The sequence below is a fragment of the Triticum urartu genome, chromosome 4 (genome assembly GCF_003073215.2).
Source record: "Triticum urartu cultivar G1812 chromosome 4, Tu2.1, whole genome shotgun sequence".
In the NCBI taxonomy this organism is placed as follows: Eukaryota; Viridiplantae; Streptophyta; class Magnoliopsida; order Poales; family Poaceae; genus Triticum; species Triticum urartu.
In genome coordinates this window covers 429,501,688-429,521,074 of record NC_053025.1, presented here as the reverse complement: position 1 = coordinate 429,521,074, position 19,387 = coordinate 429,501,688, and the positions used below count along the sequence as shown (strand labels likewise).

The 19,387-nt window shown below is 47.8% G+C and overlaps 1 protein-coding gene across 1 annotated transcript; it reads right to left on the bottom strand.

The window, feature by feature from the left end:
* Positions 1-7,410: 7,410 nt before the first annotated feature.
* On the bottom strand, positions 7,411-9,431 carry LOC125554781 (L-gulonolactone oxidase 2-like). Its single transcript, XM_048718204.1, has one exon. It carries the CDS (start codon positions 9,429-9,431, stop codon positions 7,671-7,673), a length of 1,761 nt encoding a protein of 586 aa, XP_048574161.1. The 3' UTR covers positions 7,411-7,670.
* Between the last annotated feature and the right edge of the window lie 9,956 nt (positions 9,432-19,387).

Here is a 19,387-nt window from a genome sequence, read left to right as displayed (position 1 = left end):
CCTGCTCCCCAGCGCGCCCTGGCTTTGCCAGCCCACGCGCCCGCGGCCCCCCCTCTCGCTCGCGGCGCTGCCCTTCCCCAGTGCTCTCGCGCGCGCAGCCTTCCGCCGGTGCCGCGCCGGCGTCCCGTCCCCCCCCCCCTCGCCGTGGCCCCGACTGGTTGTGTACAGTTCGGGCGCCCGCACCCGCATGTCCCAGCGCCCGTCGCCCGATCTGCTAGCGCCCGCGCCCATTGACCCGCTAAGGCCTTTGGCCCAATGACAAGGGGGCCCAACCCCAGAACGTTTTAAAAAAGAAAATAAAATAAAATGAATTAATAAAATTATTAATTAATTAATTAATGAATTAAGTTAATTAATCCTGTTTAATTAATCTTATTAACTAGTTAGTTTAATTAAACAGTAATTAGATTAGCTAAACCCTAATTAACCTAAACAGAGTATGACAAATGGGACCCACACGTCAGTTTGACCAGTCAACACCTCTGTTGACTGCTGACGTCATGCTGATGTCATGATGACGTCAGCAAGTACTATTCTGGATAATGTTGATTAAATTAATTAAATAAATCCTAAAAATGATTTAAATCTTTTAAAATTAATATAAAATAAACCGTAGTTCGGATGGAAAAAATTTGTATATGAAAGTTGCTCAGAACGACGAGATGAACCCGGATACGCAGCCTGTTCATCCACCACACATCCCTAACATAGCAAACATACAACTTTCCCCCTCCGGCTTATCTTTCCGAAAATGCGATACACCGGGGATATTTTCCCGAATGTTTCCCCCCTTCACCGGTACCACCTCATACCACGTTATGTCACCCCTAGCACCGCGTATTGTCTTGTTATGCTTTCTGATACTTTGATTGCTCTATTATTTATTGTATTCCCCCTCCATTACCTATTTCCGATAGACCCCGAGACTGTCGGCGCCCCCAGTTCGACTACGGTGTCGACGACCCCTCTCTCTTGCCGGAGCAACCAGGCAAGCCCCCCCCCTTGATCACCAGATGTCGCCTAATCTTCTCTATACTGCTTGCATTAGAGTAGTGTAGCATATTACTGCTTTCAGTTAATCCTATACTGCTGCATAGCCTGTCCTTGCTACTACTGTTGTTACCTTACCTGCTATCCTACTGCTTAGTATAGGATGCTAGTGTTCCATCAATGGCCCTACACTCTTGTCCGTCTGCCACGCTATACTACTGGGCCACGATCACTTCGGGAGGTGATCACGGGCATATACTATATACTTTACACTGTTACATTACCTGTGGTACTGTTCGGAGTTGAGGGGCTGGAGGGGCAGGTGGCTCCATCCCAGTACAGGTGGGCCTGGGTTCCCAACGGCCCCCGACTGTTATTTTGTGGTGGAGCGACAGGGCAGGTTGAGACCACCTAGGAGAGAGGTGGGCCTGGCCCTGGTCGGCGTTCGCGGATACTTAACACGTTTAACGAGATCTTGGTATTTGATCTGAGTCTGGCCATTGGCCTATATGCACTAACCATCTACGCGGGGACAGTTATGGGCACTCGACGTCGTGGTATCAGCCGAAGCCTTCATGACGTCAGCGACTGAGCGGCGCGCGTCGGATTGGAACGTAAGCCTGCTCTTGTATTAAGGGGGCTAGTTCTGCTTTCGGCCGCCCACGCAACGTGCAGGTGTGCAATGGGCGATGGGCCCAGACCCCTGCGCCATAGGATTTAGACCGGCGTGCTGACCTCTCTGTTGTGCCTAGGTAGGGTTGTGACGTGTTGATTTTCCGAGGCCGGGCATGACCCAGGAAAGTGTGTCCGGCCAAATGGGATCGAGCGTGTTGGGTTATGTGGTGCACCCCTGTAGGGAAGTTGATCTATTCGAATAGCCGTGTCCCTCAGTAAAAGGACAACCCGGAGTTGTACCTTGACCTTATGACAACTAGAACCGGATACTTAATAAAACACACCCTTCCAAGTGCCAGATACAACCGGTGATCGCTCTCTCACAGGGCGACGAGGGGAGGATCGCCGGGTAGGATTATGCTATACGATGCTCCTTGATGCTACTTGGTGAACTTACCATCTACTCTCTTCTACATGCTGCAAGATGGAGATGGCCATAAGCGTAGCCTTCGATAAGGACTAGCTATCCCCCTCTTATTCCGGCATTCTGCAGTTCAGTCCACATATGATACCCTCATTCCATTTGATACCAATGCATACATATGTAGTGTAGTTCCTTGCTTGCGAGTACTTTGGATGAGTACTCATGGTTGCTTTGCTCCCCCTTTTTCCCCTTTCTATACCCGTTTGCTGCGACCAGACGATGGAGCCCAGGAGCCAGACACCACTGTTGATGATGACTACTACTACTCGGGAGGTGCCTACTACTACGTGCAGCCTGCTGACGGCGACCAGGAGTAGTTTAGGAGGATCCCAGGCAGGAGGCATGCACCTCTTTCGATCTGTATCCCAGTTTGTGCTAGCTTTCTTAAGGAAAACTTGTTTAACTTATGTCTGTACTCAGATATTGTTGCTTCCGCTGACTCGTCTATGATCGAGCTCTTGTATTCGAGCCTTCGAGGCCCCTGGCTTGTAATATGATGCTTGTATGACTTATTTTATTTGTAGAGTTGTGTTGTGATATCTTCCCGTGAGTCCCTGATCTTGATCATACACGTTTGCGTGTATGATTAGTGTACGGTCAAATCGGGGGTGTCACACTCTCGTAGGAGCATGGCGAGCTCCCATGTTCCATTGTCGCGGATCGCCGTGAGTTTAGCGTCCATGGCGCGCTTCCAGTATGGCTCGTCGAGCGCCTCATTGACGCTATTAGGTTCCTCTGCGGCAACAAGACAGAGCCCGATGTGCTCTTCTCTCGCCGCTGCGTCCAGCTCCGTGAGAACATGCTTGATATTGCGGTAGTGAGACAAAGTGTGGTCGAGGTCATGGCGCTCGCTATCGCCCTCCGGTGGTGTGGCTCAATCGTCCTTCACGGACATGGGCAAGTGATGTCTATTACGCAACTTTATTCTTGTAGACACGTGTTGGGCCTTCAAGCGCGGAGTTTTCTAGGACAGTAGCAATTTTCCCTCAAGTGAATGACCTAAGCTTTATCAATCCGTGGGAGGCGTAGGATGAAGATAGTCTCTCTCAAACAACCCTGCAACCAAATAACAAAGAGTCTCTTGTGTCCCCAACACACCAAATATAATGGTAATTTGTATAGGTGCACTAGTTCAGCGAAGAGATGGTAATAAAAGTGTAGTAATGATAGTAGATATTGATTTTTGTAATAGTAACAATAAAAAACAGCAAGGTAGCAAGTAACAAAAGTGAGCACAAACAGTATTGCAATGCTTGAAAATGAGGCCTAGGGTCATACTTTCGCTAGTGCAATCTCTCAACAATGCTAATATAACTGGATCACATAACCATCCCTCAATGTGCGATGAAGAATCACTCCAAAGTTCTTATCTAGCGGAGTACATAAGAAGAAATTGTTTGTAGCTATTCTTTCTGATCGATCTATCCAAGAGTTTGTACTAAAATAACACCAAGTTATTCTTTCGGATCGATCTATCAAGAGTTTGTACTAAAATAACACTAAGTTATTCTTTCCGATCAATCTATCAAGAGTTCGTACCAATATAACACCAATGAAAATTCAGATTCATAATACTCAATGCAACACAAAGAACCTCAAAGAGTGCCCCAAGATTTCTACCGGAGAAACAAAAGACGAGAATGTGCATCAACCCCTATGCATAGATTACCACAATGTCACCTCGGGAATCCATAAGTTGAGTGCCAAAACACATATCAAGTTAATCAATATGATACCCCATTTTCATCACGGGTATTCATAGCAAGACATACATGAAGTGCTCTCAAATCCATAAAAATATTCAATCCAATAAAACAAAATCTTCAAACGGAAAACTCAATTCACAACAAGATAGAGAGGGGAAAACACCATATGATCCAACTATATTAACAAAGCCTGCGATACATCAAGATCGTGACATCTCAGGAACACAAGAGAGAGAGAGAGAGATTAAACACATCGCTACTGGTACAAACCGTCAGCCCCGAGGGTGGACTACTCCCTCCTCATCATGGTGGCCGCTGGGATGATGAAGATGGGCATCGATGATGATTTCCTCCTCCGACGGGGTGCCAGAACGGGGTCTAGATTGGTTTTTCATGGCTACAAAGGCTTGCGACGACGGAACTTCTGATCTAGGGTTACTTCTGATGGTTTCTCTATTTATAGGATTTTTTGGCGTTGGTTTCACGCTAAGATGGGCCTCGAGGTGAGCACAACCCACTAGGGCAAGCTGGGCCTATTAGGTGCCCCCCGGTGTCTTGTTCCCTACTCCTTCACCTTCTGGTCCTTCCACAAAGCTTTGGGAGTCTTTTTTGTTCCAAAAAAATCGTCAAAAAGTTTCAGCTCATTTGAAGAACTTTCATTTCTGCACAAAAAACAACACCACAGTAGTTCTGTTGAAAACGGTGTCAGTCCGGGTTAGTTCTATGCAAATCATACCAAAACGATATAAAATTATTGTAAACATGGCATGAATACTTCATAAATTATAGATACGTTGGAGATGTATCAGCGAGGCACCCTCGGACACCACGAGAGGCGACCCTACCGCCACGGAGGACGATGCCCATCAATGGTTGGAGTAGCAAGAGCAGTCGGGGAGCCAGTGCGGGCCGGCGAGGACTACACGTCGTGGTCTTCATCACTCTAAGTGACCAAAAGGTGTTCGACCGGGAGTGCGGCATCTCTGTTGGTCGCGGTTGTCTAGTCCCACCTTCTATGCTCCTCAAATGTGATGTCGCCGATTATGATCACCCACTTGCCCGATGGAACATTGGCCATGTAGGCCTTGGCGTCTTCCTCATACCTGATGAAGATCGCCGGTGTGGAGCGATCAACTAGTTTGTCGATGCTAGGGCCGAGGTGCTTCACGTGTGCCACGCACCCAAATGTGCAAAGGTGATGCACCGCCAGCCTCCGCTTGTGCCACGCCTCGTACGGCGTCAGTCCGTCGAGGCTGTATGTGGGCGCACAATTGAGGAGGTAGATTGCATTCTTCATTGCCTCTCCCTAGAACGTCGCCGGTACCGCCATGGCCTTCATCAAACAGCGGGCCATCTCGACCACTATCTGGTTCCGCCGCTCGACCACGCCGTTCTGCTAGGGTGTGTACGGCGTTGTGGTACGGTGTTTGATGGCGCTGTCATCACAGTACTTGCGGAAGGAGAAAGAGTTGAACTTGCCTCCTCGATCTGAATGGAACGCAAGGAGGTTGCACCTCAACTCGGCCTCTGTCTGGGCCTTGATTTTCTTGAAGCGATCAAATGCCTCATCTTTGGATTGGATCACCTCAAGCCACATGAACCGTGAGTAATCATCAATGATCAACAGGAAATAACGGTTACCTCCCACTGTTACCGGCCTGATTGGATGACATAGGTTGTTGTGGACAAGCTCCAGAGCGCGCTCTGTGCAGTATGACATGGCCTTGGGAAATGGCAGTCGACGCTGCTTGCCCAGCATGCACCCGTCGCAGACTTAGTCGATGCGATCGATGATGGGGACGCCGTCGGCCATGCCAAGGCGACCCAAATCCTGTGGAGCACGTAAGTTTAGGTGGCTGTAGTGACCATGCCACAACCATGCCTCGTCCTCTCCGCGTGTTAGCAGGCAGATAGGGCGCCCTGCAGTTAGCTGCAGCACATACAACCGTCCACCGTTCCTCTAAATGCGAGCGAGGAGGCGGCCCTCCTGATCGCGGAGCCGCAGCAGCCCGCCTTGGATGTTGGTTTCACACCCGAGCTCGTCCATTCGCCCTATGCTGATGATGTTGTTGCGCGGACAAGGTATGAAATACACCTCCGACAGGGTCAGGTGCTCATTGTTCCAGCACTCCAAGAGGATGGTGCCTCTCCCCTCGATTTGCACGTCGTTGCCATCGCCGAGCCTCACGGAGCCGCGCACACCGACATCGAGCTGGGAGAAGATCTCCCGGCAACCGGCCATGTGGTTGCTCGCCTAGGTGTCCAGGTACCAGGACATGTCGAAGAGACCGTCGGTAGGTGCGACACGCGCCTGGGAACGCTCCTCATTGGGGAGAACGTGCTCAACCGGGTGCTCCGTGGTCGTCATGAGCGCGCTCACTGTGGCCAGCAGGAGAGACGTCTCATTGTACTCACCTTCACCACGCGCCAGGTTTGCATGCTCCTTGCGCTGACGTCGTGGCTTGGTGAAGTGCTTGGAGAAGTGGCCAGGTTTGTTACAGTTGTAGCACTTGACCTCTGACATGTCCCGCTCTTCGTTTCGCACGTCGCCGTGCCCGATGTTTCCACTACCGCCTGGCCTCCGCCACGATGGTGTTGTGGCTTGCCGCGGTGACGATTTGAGCCGCCGCCCGGTCCGCCATACCCATCTGGTCCGCCGGAAACGCCCTGACCCCCGCCCTAGCCAGTGCTCTGGCCTTGGGCGCGCTGGTTCTTGCACGCGTTCCACTGCGCCTCCGTCAGCAGCAGCTGGCTCCCGCCGCCTCCACATTGGTTGTTGGCAAGGTAGCGCTCCTTCGCGAGCGTAGGCGGCCAACTAGCTCATCGACCGAGAGTGTGTTGGGATCGAGCATCGTCTCGATGGCGAGGGCGATCTGCATGTATCGAGATGGAACAACGCGAAGAAACTTCTGGACCACTCTCACCTCGTCCATGGTGTCTCGGAGCGAGCGCAGGTTGTTGACGAGCGGGGTGATGCGCATGCCGAATGCGTCGAGCGTCTCGCCGTCGCGGAACGCGGTCGCCTGGAACTCCGAACGCAGAAGTTGCACCGTGGCCTCGCGCACGCGCGCCACGCCCATGTGCATGGTCTTAATCGTGTCCCAAGCCTCTTTCGTCGTCTTCTTCACCAATCACGCCCACCATCTACGACGGTATGAATCGTAGGATGGCCGCCAGTGCCGCCTTGTCGTTGGGGACACTCGACGGGTTTCCCTCCATCGTGTCCCACATCAAATTGGCCTCCGACCACTCGAAGTAGTTCGTCGGGGTGAGTATTGGCCACACTATGGTGCCGCTCAGGACGAGGCGCTCCTGCATAGTGTGTTCGTGCACGACGATCTCCTTGCCGCCCCTGCGGCTGCAGCTCCGACCTCGTGTTGAATTCACCGATCGCGCGCCGCTGTGGCAAGAGTCGTCAGCCTCCTAGCGGCCGCACGAGCTGCCACCGCTGCGTCAACGGTTGTCGGGGTGCCCTTTGGGGAGGTCGAGCCGGCCATGGTCGTCAGGGAACGACGCAGCTCTCATACCACTTGTTAGAACCGAAGACACCTGCAAGCTCAACAATTGCCAGAAGGAAGCAAAGACTAAGGTGTTTTGTGCTGCGTACTGCGTTGCGGCTTTTCTCTATCTCATTCCTCTTATTTGTACTGAACTTATAGAGGGAAAGATCAACCACGCACGCGAGCTCACCGGTGGTGCCATCCCACGACACTCGCCATGCGGGTGATGCGTGCGTGCCGTGAGCTGCTCTGCATGCTATCCCAAGCTACTAACTACTAACTGAAAAACTACCGGGCCACATCCAGCGTACATGCACACATTGACATGGCCGTTTATTTTGCTAACTGGAAAGAAAACTAGTGGTGCCGTCATCTCTAATAATCCTCGGTGGAGGAGCAAACTCTTGCCTTCGTGTAAACCTTCCCTGGCCGGCAGAAGTACCCCTGTTCTGGCGCACAGTGCAAGTCGTCAGAGCAGACACATAGTCCTTCAATGGCGCAACGCTTCTTAATGATGTTGGGGGTCCCGTTGACGCCGAGCACTTGGTCGGTCCACTCGCTGGAGAAGAGCCCGTCGGGGTCGTACATATTCTTTACCTTAAGGAACTTATGGGCTTTCGGGTACCTTGCGATGACACCGTCGAAGGCGAAGTTGCGGTTCTTACCCCAGTGCGGCAGGCCGCCGTACTTACCCAACGCCATCTGCTCAATCTCGTCCAGCACGTCGGCGTGGGCGCGCGGCATGCCGTCGGTGTGGCTGCGGTAGAAGATGATGTCGACGTCAACAGAGTCCTCGGGCTTGCCGACGTACGCGGAGGACGCCTTGACGTAGCGGAGGACAACACCCGCACGAAGGAGGGCACAAAACGCGGCCGGTTTGAGGTCCCGGAGCCGTTGCATGTCGGCGACGAATGCCGACACCTTAGAGAGTGGGACGCTGAAGCCGGAGTTGTACAGGAAGGTACCTCGGATGCGCGGGTCCCAGGCGCAGGAGGAGAGGAGGCCATCCTCTGGGCCATCGATGCATGAGCCGGACGCCTGGATGCGATGCTGGTACCCCACAATCGGGTACCCCGTGAAGGAGACGCCGTCGTTCGTGAAGCCCAAGGCCGGCAGCTGTCTCGTGGCCGCCTCCTGCTCCGCCGCGCACCGGGCGATGTCAGTGCCGTTCTCCTGCAACCGCTCCTCTGCGGCTCTTACGCGGACAAGCAGGGCTGTGGGGTTGGAACGAAAAAGGGCCAGATCGCTGAGCCCATTCCCGGGTGTCGCGACGTCGACGCGGTCGTCCTGGCGGTAGATGACGCTGCCGTGCTGCGGCAGCCATATCATGTCGGCGAACTCGTGAAGACGGCCCCACTCGGCCACCCGTGCCGTGAAGTCCGAGTCGTTGCGCCTCACAAACGTCACTGACCGCTTGAACAGCGGCTGCAGGGCCAGAGTCACCTGGGAGACAACGCCGAGGACCCCAAGGGAGACCTTGGCGGCGTCCAGGTCCGGGTGATCGGCGCCGAGCTCCCTCACCATGGCGAACCCGTGACACGCCGGCGCCGGCGTCACGATCCTCAGACCGACCACGTACTCGTGCACGGCGCCTCCCTTGCCCCACAGCCCGCTCCCATGCGCGCCCGTCGCGAGGAGCCCGCCGATGGTTAGGCCGTACCAGTACGGCGAGTGCGGCAGTGACAGCCCCGGTGCGGCAGCGGCCTGGATCAGGTCCCGGAGTACCATGCCGCTCTCCACCGTGATGAGCTGCCTCTCGGTGTCGATGCGAACCGTCCGGTTCAGCCGTGCGGTGCTTATGATGGTGCCCTGGCTGCCGCCGGGGCACGCCAGCTTGGGGCCGCTGTGTGAGTGCTTGGTGGCCACCTTCATCTTGCGTTTGGCCGACGCCGCGGCCGCCACGGCCGCGACCAGCTCCTGCTCGGTGCTCGGGTAGACGACGTTGGCCGCGTGGCAGATGGTGCGGTCCGTGAAGGAGCCGTACGTGTTGGTGACCGTGCAGTTGGACGTGCCATGCGTGCAGGTCACCGGATCCGGTGGAGGGCTGCAGCCGGCGAGCTGGAGCAGGATCCCTACGAGGAGAACAGCAGCCAAGTTCCCCGTTGCTCGTGATTGTGCTTGCTCTCCTTGCGACATCGCTGACTTCTCGAATGAATGAATGAAGGCCTGCATTACAGCTTGCTTGTATCCACTACAGATATATACATGTATATATACAGGATCTCTACAAATATATACAGGTATATATAAGGTTAGACACATCGGGGTGCACAAAAATAAAAAATTACAACCAGTTGCACACAAAACAAACTTAAATCCTGCATCGCACCAGACATAGAGATCCGTGCTCCTCATGTGCAACTTCCTTGATCGAGGATAGTATCTTTTTGTGTGTGTGGGTATCTATTGTTATACCCAGCTGCATGTGATTTCCCAATCACGCATTTTATGGTGAAATTAAATGAACTGTGTAAACGTTGCCGCTCCTCCTTCATGCTCAGACATAATATTTTCATCCTGAAACTGAAACCCTTGATTGTAGATACGTTCCGGACGCTCATCCTCTACGATCATATTGTGTATGATCACACAAGCAGTCATCACCTCTCAACTTCCTAGTGCTTCAAGTTCTAATAGTATACCGAACGATGCCCCATCGAGATTGCAGGTTGTTGCCTTCGGCAAGCCTTGCAAACACCAACGAGTCTTGAAGCACGTTGATATCATTGTGCGATCCGGCCATGCCGAAGAAAAGGTGCCAGATCCAGAGATCTTGTGAGGCCACGGCCTCAACTATGATAATGCAAGCACTGACATGACCCTTATACTCCCTCCGGTCCTTTTTAGTTCGCATATAAGATTTGACTAAAGTCAAGCCTCATAAAGTTTGACCAACTTTATAAAAAAATGTACCAACATTCACAATCTAAAATCAATATCAATAGATGTGTCATGACTTAAAGTTTCATATTGTATAACTTTAGCTTGGCAGATGTTGATATTTTTTCATATAAATATGGTCAAACTTTGTGAAGTTTGACTTCAAAGAATTCTAATATGCAGAGTAAAAAGGACCGGAGGGAGTACTACCTTTGCCAAGCAGAAGGGTAGTTTTTTCACTCCTAGTGCATGCAGTCTATACTACCAAGCATCTCTGGGAAGCCCCTGCTAGAATTCATCACCAACAACCGGGTTGTATCTTGACCAGTCGGCTCTCTCAGGTACTCGGGGCCAAACAGAGCAATCACAGCCTTGCAGAACCTGTACATAGACTCTAGGCATGTAGACTCGCTCATACGGACGTACTCATCAATGAGATCACCGGGCACTCCGCATGCAAGCATCCGGATGGCTGCAGTGCATTTTTCGGATAAGATGAGAAGCCAATCTTTCCAAGGGCATCCTCTTTACACTCGAAATAGTTATCGTATCCGACCACCTCCCTCTCTAATATGGTCGAAAAGATGCTTAGCCATACCAAAAAGCCGCCAGAATTTCTGATGTTTGAACAGCGGGTTGGTTGTGTCAAAGTAGTAATTCCAAAGAAGGAAATGGCGCTCTCTCAATTGCGATTCAACATCGGAATGTGCCCTGGGATCGAGCCCCGGAACAACAGCTGCCGCCTATTAAGGTGGTCATGGACCAACACGACAACCAACATCTCCTCATCATCTGACGAGGAATCGTCGGAGTCACACAGAAAATTGTGGAAAAAAACTCATCGGCGGTGTGACGCCCCCGATTTGAGCGTACACTAATCATACACGCAAATGTGTACGATCAAGATCAGGGACTCACAAGAAGATATGACAACACAACTCTACAAATAAAATAAGTCATACAAGCATCATATTACAAGCCAGGGGCCTCGAGGGCTCGAATACAAGAGCTCGATCATAGACGAGTGAGCGGAAGCAACAATATCTGAGTAAGACATAAGTTAAACAAGATTGCCTTAAGAAGGCTAGCACAAACTGGGATACAGATCGAAAGAGGCTCAGGCCTCCTGCCTGGGATCCTCCTAAACTACTCCTGGTCATCGTCAGCGGGCTGCACGTAGTAGTAGGCACCTCCGGTGTAGTAGGAGTCGTCGTTAACGGTGGCGTCTGGATCCTGGGCTCCAGCATCTGGTTGCGACAACCAGGTAGAAGGGATAGGGGGAAAAGAAGGAGAAAGCAACCGTGAGTACTCATCCAAAGTACTCGCAAGCAAGGAACTACACTACATATGCATGGGTATATGTGTAAAGGGCCATATCGGTGGACTGAACTGCAGAATGCCAGAATAAGAGGGGGATAACTAATCCTGTCGAAGACTACGCTTCTGGCAGCCTCCGTCTTGCAGCATGTAGAAGAGAGTAGACTGAAGTCCTCCAAGTAGCATCGCATAGCATAATCCTACCCGGCGATCCTCTCCTCGTCGCCCTGTTAGAGAGCGATCACTAGGTTGTATCTGGCACTTGAAAGGGTGTGTTTTATTAAGTAACCGATTCTAGTTGTCATAAGGTCAAGGTACAACTCCAAGTCGTCCTGTTACCGAAGATCACGGCTATTCGAATAGATTAACTTGAAGGAAATATGCCCTAGAGGCAATAATAAAGTTATTATTTATTTCCTTATATCATGATAAATGTTTATTATTCATGCTAGAATTGTATTAACCGGAAACATAATACATGTGTGAATACATAGACAAAACAGAGTGTCACTAGTATGCCTCTACTTGACTAGCTCATTGATCAAAGATGGTTATGTTTCCTAACCATAGACATGAGTTGTCATTTGATTAACGGGATCACATCATTAGGAGAATGATGTGATTGACTTGACCCATTCCGTAGCATAGCACTTGATCGTTTAGTTTGTTGCTATTGCTTTCTTCATGACTTATACATGTTCCTATGACTATGAGATTATGCAACTCCCGTTTACCGGAGGAACACTTCGTGTGCCACCAAACGTCACAACGTAACTGGGTGATTATAAAGGTGCTCTACAAGTGTCTCCGAAGGTACTTGTTGGGTTGGCGTATTTCGAGATTAGGATTTGTCACTCCGATTGTCGGAGAGGTATCTCTGGGCCCTCTCGGTAATGCACATCACTTAAGCCTTGCAAGCATTGCAACTAATGAGTTAGTTGCAGGATGATGTATTACGGAACGAGTAAAGAGATTTGCCGGTAACGAGATTGAACTAGGTATTGAGATACCGACGATCGAATCTCGGGCAAGTAACATACCGATGACAAAGGGAACAACGCATGTTGTTATGCGGTCTGACCGATAAAGATCTTCGTAGAATATGTGGGAGCCAATATGAGCATCCAGGTTCCGCTATTGGTTATTGACCGGAGACGTGTCTCGGTCATGTCTACATTGTTCTCGAACCCGTAGGGTCCGCACGCTTAAGGTTTCGATGACATTTATATTATGAGTTTATGAGTTTTGATGTACCGAAGGAGTTCGGAGTCCCGGATGAGATCGGGGACATGACGAGGAGTCTCGAAATGGTCGAGACGTAAAGATCGATATATTGGACGACTATATTCGGACATCGGAAAGGTTCCGAGTGATTCGGGTATTTTTCGGAGTACCGGAGAGTTACGGGATACGTATTGGGCCTTATTGGGCCATACGGGAAAGAAGGAAAAGGGCCTCAAGGGTGGCCGCACCCCTCCCCTTGGTCTGGTCCGAATTGGACTAGGGAAGGGGGCGCCCCCTTCCTTCCTTCTCCTTTTCCCTTCCTCTTTTTGTATTCCATATGGGAGGTGGAATCCTACTAGGACCAGGGAGTCCTAGTAGGACTCCACACTTGGCGCGCCCCCTCCTAGGGCCGGCCTCCTCCTCCCTTGCTCCTTTATATACAGGTGCAGGGGGGCACCCCAAAAACACAACAATTGATCCTTGATATCTATTAGCCGTGTGCGGTGCCCTCCTCCACCATAATCCTCGATAATATTGTAGCGGTGCTTAGGCAAAGACCTGCGACGGTGGAACATTAAGATCGTCACCACGCCGTCGTGCTGACGGAACTCTTCCCCGACATTCTGCTGGATCGGAGTCTGGGGATCGTCATCGAGCTGAACGTGTGCTAGAACTCGGAGGTGCCGTAGTTTCGGTGCTTGATCGGTCGGGCCGTGAAGACGTACGACTACATCAACCGCGTTGTGCTAACGCTTTCGCTTCCGGTCTACGAGGGTACGTAGACAACACTCTCCCCTCTCGTTGCTATGCATCACCATGATCTTGCATGTGCGTAGGATTTTTTTTGAAATTACTACGTTACCCAACAGTGGCATCTGAGCCTAGGTTTTATGCGTAGATGTCATATGCACGAGTAGAACACAAGTGAGTTGTGGGCGATATAAGTCATACTGCTTACCAACATGTCACACTTTGGTTCGGCGGTATTGTTGGATGAAGCGGCCCGGACCGACATTACGCGTACGCTTACGCGAGACTGGTTCTAGCGACGTGCTTTGCACACAGGTGGCTGGTGGGTGTCAGTTTATCCAACTTTAGTTGAACCGAGTGGGGCTACGCCCGGTCCTTGCAAAGGTTAAAACAACACCAACTTGACAAACTATCGTTGTGGTTTTGATGCGTAGGTAAGAACGGTTCTTGCTCAGCCCGTAGCAGCCACGTAAAACTTGCAACTACAAAGTAGAGGACGTCTATCTTGTTTTTGCAGGGCATGTTGTGATGTGATATGGTCAAGACGTGATGAGATATAAGTTGTTGTATGAGATGATCATGTTTTGTTGAAGTTATTGGCAACTGGCAAAAGCCTTATGGTTATCTCTCTATTGCATAAGATGCAAGCGCCAAATAATTGCTTTACTTTATCGCTATGCGATAGCAATAGTTGCAAGAGCAATTGTTGGCGAGACGACCATGTGACGACACATTGATATAGATCAAGATGATGGAGATCATGGTGTCATGCCGGTGACGATGGAGATCATGACGATGCTTTGGAGATGGAGATCAAAGGCACAAGATGATGATGGCCATATCATGTCACATATATTGATTGCATGTGATGTTTATCTTTTATACATCTTATTTTGCTTAGTTCGACGGTAGCTTTATAAGATGATCTCTCACTAATTATCAAGGTACAAGTGTTCTCCCTGAGTATGCACCGTTGCGAAAGTTCTTCGTGCTGAGACACCACGTGATGATCGGGTGTGATAGGCTCTACGTTCAAATACAACGGGTGCAAAATAGTTGCACACGCGGAATACTCAGGTTAAACTTGACGAGCCTAGCATATAACAGATATGGCCTCGGAACACGGAGACCGAAAGGTCGAGCGTGAATCATATAGTAGATATGATCAACATAGTGATGTTCACCATTGAAACTACTCCATCTCACGTGATGATCGGACATGGTTTAGTTGATTTGGATCACGTGATCACTTAGAGGATTAGAGGGATGTCTATCTAAGTGGGAGTTCTTAAGTAATATGATTAATTGAACTTTAATTTATCATGAACTTAGTCCTCATAGTATTAGCATATCTATGTTGTAGACCAATAGCTCGCGGTGTTACTCCCCATTTAATTTTTATATGTTCCTAGAGAAAACTAAGTTGAAAGATGTTAGTAGCAATGATGCGGATTGGATCCGTGATCTGAGGTTTATCCTCATTGCTGAATAGAAGAATTATGTCTTTGATGCACCGCTAGGTGACAAACCTATTGCAGGAGCAGATGCAGATGTTATGAACATTTGGCTAGCTCAATATGATGACTACTTGATAGTTTAGTGCACCATACTTAAACGGCTTAGAATCGGGACTTCAAAGACGTTTTGAACGTCATGGACCATATGAGATGTTCCAGGAGTTGAAGTTAATATTTCAAGCAAATACCCGAGTTGAGAGATATGAAGTCTCCAACAAGTTCTATAGCTAAAAGATGGAGGAGAATAGCTCAAACAGTGAGCATGTGCTCAGATTGTCTGGGTACTACAATCGCTTGAATCAAGTGGGAGTTAATATTCCAGATAAAATAGTGATTGACAGAATTCTCTAGTCACCATCACCAAGTTAGTAGAACTTCGTGATGAACTATGATATGCAAGGGATAACAGAAACAATTCCCAAGCTCTTCGTAATGCTGAAATCGATGAAGGTAGAAATCAAGAAAAATATCAAGTGTTGATGGTAGACAAGACCACTAGTTTAGGGCAAAGGGAAGAAGGGAAACTTCAAGAAGAACGGCAAGCAAGTTGCTGCTCAAGTGAAGAAGCCCAAGTCTGGTCCTAAGCCTGAGACTAAGTGCTTCTACTGCAAAGGGACTGGTCACTGGAAGCGGAACTACCCCAAGTATTTGGCGGATAAGAAGGATGGCAAAGTGAACAAAGGTATATTTGATAAACAGATTATTGATGTGTATTTTACTAGTGTTCGTAGCAACCCCTCGGTATTTGATACTAGTTCAGTTGCTAAGAGTAGTAACTCGAAACGGGAATTGCAGAATGAACATAGACTAGTTAAGGGTGAAGTGACGATGTGTGTTGGAAGTGGTTCCAAGATTGATATGATCATCATCGCACACTCCCTATACTTTTGGGATTAGTGTTGAACCTAAATAAGTGTTATTTGGTGTTTGCGTTGAGCATAAATATGATTTGATCATGTTTATTGCAATACGGTTATTCATTTAAGTAAGAGAATAAATTGTTGTTCTGTTTACATGAATAAAACCTTATATGGTTACACACCCAATGAAAATGGTTTGTTGGATCTCGATCATAGTGATACACATATTCATAATATTGAAACCAAAAGATGCAAAGTTAATAATGATAGTGCAACTTATTTGTGGCACTGCCGTTTAGGTCATATTGGTGTAAAGCGCATGAAGAAAATCCATGCTGAATGGCTTTTGGAATCACTTGATTATGAATCAGTTGATGCTTGCGAACCATGCCTCATGGGCAAGATGACTAAGACTCCGTTCTCCGGAACAATGGAGCGAGCAACAGATTTGTTGGAAATCATACATATTGATGTATGTGGTCCAATGAATATTAAGACTCACGGCAGGTATCATTATTTTCTGATCTTCACAGATGATTTGAGCAGATATGAGTATATCTACTTGATGAAACACAAGTCTGAAACATTTGAAAAGTTCAAAGAATTTCAGAGTGAAGTGGAGAATCATCGTAACAAAAAATAGAAGTTTCTACGATATGATCGCAGAAGTAAAATATTTGAGTTACGAGTTTGGCCTTTAGTTAAAAACAATGTGAAATAGTTTCACTACTCACGCCACCTGGAACACCACAATGTAATGGTGTGTCCGAACGTCATAACCGTACTTTATTAGATATGGTGCGATCTATGATGTCTCTTACCGATCTACCACTATCGTTTTGGGGTTAGGCATTAGAGAAAGCTGCATTCACGTTAAATAGGGCACCATCTAAATCCGTTGAGACGACACCGTATGAACTATGGTTTGGCAAGAAACCTAAGGTGTCATTTCTTAAAGTTTGAGGTTGCAATGCTTATGTGAAAAAGTTTCAACCTGATAAGCTCAAACCCAAATCGGAGAAGTGCGTCTTCATAGGATACCCAAAAGAAAATGTTGGGTACACCTTCTATCACAGATCCGAAGGCAAGATATTCATTGCTTTGAATGGATCCTTTCTAGAGAAGGAGTTTCTCTTGAAAGAAGTGAGTGGGAGGAAAGTAGAACTTGATGAGGTAATTGTACCTACTCCCTTATTGGAAAGTAGTTCATCACAAAAATCTGTTCCTGGGACTACTACACCAATTAGTGAGGAAGCTAATGATGATGATCATGTAACTTCAGATCAAGTTACTACCAAACCTCGTAGGTAAACCAGAGTGAGATCCGCACCAGAGTGGTACGGTAATCCTGTTCTGGAGGTCATGTTACTTGACCATGATGAGCCTACGAACTATGAGGAAGTGATGATGAGCCCAGATTCCGCGAAATGGCTTGAGGCCATGAAATCTGAGATGAGATCCATGTATGAGAACAAAGTATAGATTTTGATTGACTTGCCCAAAGATCGGCGAGCCATTGCGATTAAATGGATCTTCAAGAGGAAGACGGACGTTGATAGTAGTGTTACTATCTACAAAGCTAGAATTGTCGTAAAAGGTTTTCGACAAGTTCAAGGTGTTGACTACGATGAGAGTTTCTCACTCGTATCTATACTTAAGTCTGTCCAAATCATGTTAGCAATTGCCACATTTTATGAAATCTGGTAAATGGATAAACAAAACTGCATTCCTTAATGGATTTATTAAAGAAGAGTTGTATATGATGCAACCAGAAGGTTTTATCAATCCTAAAGGTGCTAACAAAATATGCAAGCTCCAGCGATCCATCTATGGACTGGTGCAAGCATCTCGGAGTTGGAATATACACTTTGATAAGTTGATCAAAGCATATAATTTTATATAGACTTGCGGTGAAGCATGTATTTACAAGAAAGTGAGTGGGAGCACTACATCATTTCTGATAAGTATATGTGAATGACATATTGTTGATCGGAGATAATGTAGAATTATTCTGCAAAGCATAAAGGAGTGTTTGAAAGGAGTTTTTCAAAGAAAGACCTCGGTGAAGCTGCTTACATATTGAGCATCAAGATCTATAGAGATAGATCAAGATGCTTGATAAGTTTTTCAATGAGTACATACCTTGACAAGATTTTGAAGTAGTTCAAAATGGAAAAGTCAAAGAAAGAGTTCTTGCCTGTGTTACAAGGTGTGAAACTGAGTAAGACACAAAGCCCGACCACGGCAGAAGATAGAAAGAGAATGAAACTCATTCCCTATGCCTTGGCCATAGGTTCTATAAAATATGGCATGTTGTGTACCAGATCTATTGTATACCCTACACTATTTTTGGCAAGGGAGTACAATAGTGATCTAGGAGTAGATCACTGGACAACGGTCAAAATTATCCTTAGTGGAATAAGGATATGTTTCTCGATTATGGAGGTGACAAAAAGGTTCGTCGTAAAGGGTTACGTCGATGTAAATTTTGACACTGATCTAGATGACTCTAAATCTCAATCTGGATACATATTGAAAGTGGGAGCAATTAGCTAGAGTAGCTCCGTGCAAAGCATTGTTGACATAGAAATTTGCAAAATACTTACGGATCTGAATGTGGCAGACCCGTTGACTAAACTTCTCTCACAAGCAAAACATGATCACACCTTAGTACCCTTTGGGTGTTAATCACATAGCGATGTGAACTAGATTATTGACTCTAGTAAACCCTTTGGGTGTTGGTCACATGTCGATGTGAACTATGGGTGTTAATCACATGGTGATGTGAACTATTGATGTTAAATCACATGGCGATGTGAACTAGATTATTGACTCTAGTGCAAGTGGGAGACTGAAGGAAATATGCCCTAGAGGCAATAGTAAAGTTATTATTTATTTCCTTATATCATGATAAATGTTTATTATTCATGCTAGAATTGTATTAACCAGAAACATAATACATGTGTGAATACATAGACAAAACAGAGTGTCACTAGTATGCCTCTACTTGACTAGCTCATTGATCAAAGATGGTTATGTTTCCTAACCATAGACATGAGTTGTCATTTGATTAACGGGATCACATCATTAGGAGAATGATGTGATTGACTTGACCCATTCCGTAGCATAGCACTTGATCGTTTAGTTTGTTGCTATTGCTTTCTTCATGACTTATACATGTTCCTATGACTATGAGATTATGCAACTCCCGGAGGAACACTTTGTGTGCCACCAAACGTCACAACGTAACTGGGTGATTATAAAGGTGCTCTACAGGTGTCTCCGAAGGTACTTGTTGGGTTGGCGTATTTCGAGATTAGGATTTGTCACTCCGATTGTCGGAGAGGTATCTCTGGGGCCTCTCGGTAATGCACATCACTTAAGCCTTGCAAGCATTGCAACTAATGAGTTAGTTGCAGGATGATGTATTACGAAACGAGTAAAGAGATTTGCCGGTAACGAGATTGAACTAGGTATAGAGATACCGACGATCGAATCTCGGGCAAGTAACATACCGATGACAAAGGGAACAACGTATGTTGTT

What these genes read in the sequence shown, in the direction of transcription:
- LOC125554781 (XM_048718204.1), bottom strand. Translation starts at nt 9,431, where the DNA reads ATGTCGCAAGGAGAGCAAGCACAATCACGAGCAACGGGGAACTTGGCT.